The sequence below is a fragment of the Tupaia chinensis genome, unplaced genomic scaffold, assembly GCF_000334495.1.
Source record: "Tupaia chinensis unplaced genomic scaffold, TupChi_1.0 Scaffold149383_1, whole genome shotgun sequence".
NCBI lineage: Eukaryota > Metazoa > Chordata > Mammalia > Scandentia > Tupaiidae > Tupaia > Tupaia belangeri.
This window is the reverse complement of record NW_006209227.1, coordinates 2,763,361-2,766,517: the sequence shown is the minus strand read 5'-3', so window position 1 is coordinate 2,766,517 and position 3,157 is coordinate 2,763,361. Positions and strand designations below refer to the sequence as shown.

Sequence of the window (3,157 nt, the reverse complement as noted above, 5' to 3'; positions counted from 1 at the left end):
GAAGAGTGATGTCCCAAAAGGGGAGACTCGGGCAGACTAAAGGGAAAGGCCAGAGGTCAGCACGCCGCGAGGTCGCAGAGAGGAGTTGAGGGAAAGGAAGAAGCTACGTGAGAAGCTGAGGTTAAGGCTCAGAATACTCTGCCCCTCTGAAACTGTGGTGTATATCCAAAGTGTAGTGACACATCGGGCACATATGCTTAGGTATATCCATACACATTCGACAAAGGGAAGGCGAAGGTCTTCTAACCTACCCAAAGATATTAGTGATAGAATCCAGAAGGCCTCCAGCAGGCTGCGAGAGTCGCTTACTAAAGAGGAGGGAGGATAGGTTTAAACCTTAGCAACATTTGCCCAAATAAGCAATAACAACAGCCCACCAACACAGGCTCCTGGAGGGTGTGCCCTTCAGTTCCCAAACCCCAGCCGAGAAAGACCCAGCACGGTTCTGAACCACCAGAAAACAGTGGGGAGGCAGAAGGGAAACCCAGCCTCAAGGTTTCAAAAGAAACAAGGTTCTCTAGTATTAAATTAATTTCCCTGGAAATGAAGCCTTAGGCAAGGAAACAGTCTGACCTAACAGTTTACAACTGTTAATAACCAATCCCCATTCTATTCTGCTTTGGGAAAAAAGTGGGAAAAAAAAAAACCCCACACATACTAAAAGAAAAATCAAAACCCTTGGAGCCCTGGTAAGAATCAAACAGTGCGACCTAAGCAATCGCCCTGCTTAGTAAGGTTTAAGCGCCCATCTTTCAGGAAGACTCTACATTTTTTTACACTTAGAAACAGGAGGCCACCTGAACTCTGCCTCCCTCCCGAGCAGAGGTCAACCAAGAGGCTGGGCATGTCCGAGGCTGTGCAGGACAGGCTGGATGTCCCAGCACTGGGGCTGAGGCCCACCAACGTGCTGTCAACAGCTCTCCTCTTCCTGGCCACTCCGTCTACCATCTACTTACGTGGCTGCCCTGCTGATGGTTCGCACGGGAGAGGTCTCCTCAGCGTGATCTGAGGTCTCGTCCACAATGACTTCAATGTCATCGTCCCTGGAACGAAGGGCAAGAGACCCTTGGACTCTGCTAAGCAGGAACTGTGACAAGTCTGTTTTGCAAATGCCCACACCACTCTAGCCACACACAACCCAGTGGCATGGCCACGACAGCGATGGCTCAGGGCTCTCTGGAAGAAAAGGAAGAGTTGGGGCAACACTGAAAGAACCCTTGAACCTGCTCAAATCGACCCAGAACTGCAACTGCCCTGACTCCTGAGCCTCTGGTTCAACACAGCTCCCACTTGGAAGGGGGAAGAGCATGTCTCTTTAAGTCTGGAACCACCTAGCAGGCAGGCTTCCCATCCGGAGTCCACAGCCCTCCTCAATAAACGGTGCCCCCAGGACGAGGCTGAGCGGCACACAGGCGAGGCGGGCAGTGACGGAGCCCAAGAAACAACAGTGCGGGGAGAAGAGTCCAGGTGACGGTAAATGCTAACAGGGCTGCGAAGTCTCCGCTGCCTTAACAACCCGGTCTGAAATAGCACTTTAATCAGGAAACAGAAAAGCAGAATCTAAACACGAGGCAACCTGGACTGAGTCAGTGCTTCTGGCACATGGATAGCCCATCACATTTCGAGCGATAAACTGAGCACAGGAACATGCACCTTTTTCTTCCTTGTGAGACACAGTGAGAGAGCAGGAGAGGGTGAGCCCTTCTGAAAGGGCACACCAGCTGCCCCAGCCTGCCAGGCCACTGGCCCACAGCCACTACGCAAGGGCGCCCCCTCATGAGCACCACTGCGGTGGGCAGGAACCACTCCCTTGGCTGTTTATCCTGCCAGGGCAAAGTACCTCTGGGATTCCCTTTCCGCCATGTTTTTAAGGGCCTTGTCCTCCCCAGCTGGTGGGGCAGGCAAGTAAGGATTTTGGTTTTAAGGACTTCCCACTGAGTTGCAATCTTCATGGAGAAAGAAAATAACAAAACGCTGTAATGCAACACTGTATCATCGCCTCCTGTGTGGGTTCCCAAGAACTTGCAAGCATGATTTCCTTCTTTCACAATTACTTGGATATGTAAACATATACTTAACTTGTTACCAAGCAAGCTGAACCAAGTCTCTTCCTTGGCTATTTATCCTAGGATTATGTGCAATCGTACACATTCCCGGCCAGGATACAGCCGAGAATACCGGCAGGCTGGACAAAGAGAACAAGGCTGTGCTTTATCTCCTTCTTGGTCTGCTGCTCAGAGAGCTGGTTTGGGGAGTCACCTGGGCTAACACAAGGACAGCAGGAAACCACAAGGATGGCGAGAGGAGCGGGTGTGGGCAGAGTCTGAGAATGCTCTCCAGAAGACGGCACTTTATGGTTGTCTAGTCCTCCGAACTGCACACAGGCCCAGACCTCAAGGAAACGAAAGCCCTCCAGAGCTATCAATTCCCTTGATCTAGAACTTTGAGTCTTAGGGAGGCACAGAGATTAAGGACAGGCCCTCACTGTCACACACCCCTAGGTTTGCAGCTCAGTCCCTTCTGTGAGAGCCCAGGTAGGAGGCTCTATTGTCTAAGCCGTGTCACACTCAGTCACCAGGTTCCACTGGTAACAAAGGGTGGGCAAATGGCACCTTTGTAAGCTACTATTAATAAGGAACCAAATCTCATCTCAGGCCAACCACTGATTTATTTGTGGTTTTGAGAAATACCTCTGAGCTTAATTTTCCACACCTGACAGTACAGAAGGCACACACATATCCTGCATCTAGCAAAAGCCTGGCACGAGAACCTTTGTTTTCTAACAAATTAAAACCTGTTGATGGATGACTTCTGAATTTAAACCACTCCCCTCCACTTACAAGGATGCAGCCAACGTTTCAAAAAACAGTGCACTGTAATTCTACAACTATATTCCAAACCTGTTTCAAAGGGAAACCTGTTATTAAAAACCTATCCAGGCAAAGGGAACCTGCTATTAAAATATCCACCATTCTCAAAACAAAGCTCCAAATCTCACAGAAAATCTCCACCCCAACTGGTAGGCAGATTAGGAAAAGCTGTAGAATTGATCCAATTTGTTCTGTTCCAAGAATCTCTTTGCTTCAGTTTTGTTTTCACTTAACAGTTCAAAGATCGGCCAAAGTCCCACTTACAGGTACAAAACAAAAGGGAAAGA

General features: G+C 49.3%; 1 protein-coding gene across 3 annotated transcripts in view; it reads right to left on the bottom strand.

Annotated features, from left to right (window-relative positions):
- Window positions 1-3,157, bottom strand: part of ATG16L1 (autophagy related 16 like 1) — a gene marked incomplete in the record, with an annotated part of 43,275 nt that overhangs the window by 22,537 nt on the left and 17,581 nt on the right. The window contains 3 exon segments of one of the 3 annotated variants that reach the window (XM_014585248.2): window positions 2-36; window positions 252-308; window positions 957-1,043. In XM_014585248.2, coding sequence (XP_014440734.1) covers window positions 2-36; window positions 252-308; window positions 957-1,043 — 179 coding nt within the window. 3 annotated transcript variants of the gene reach the window in all.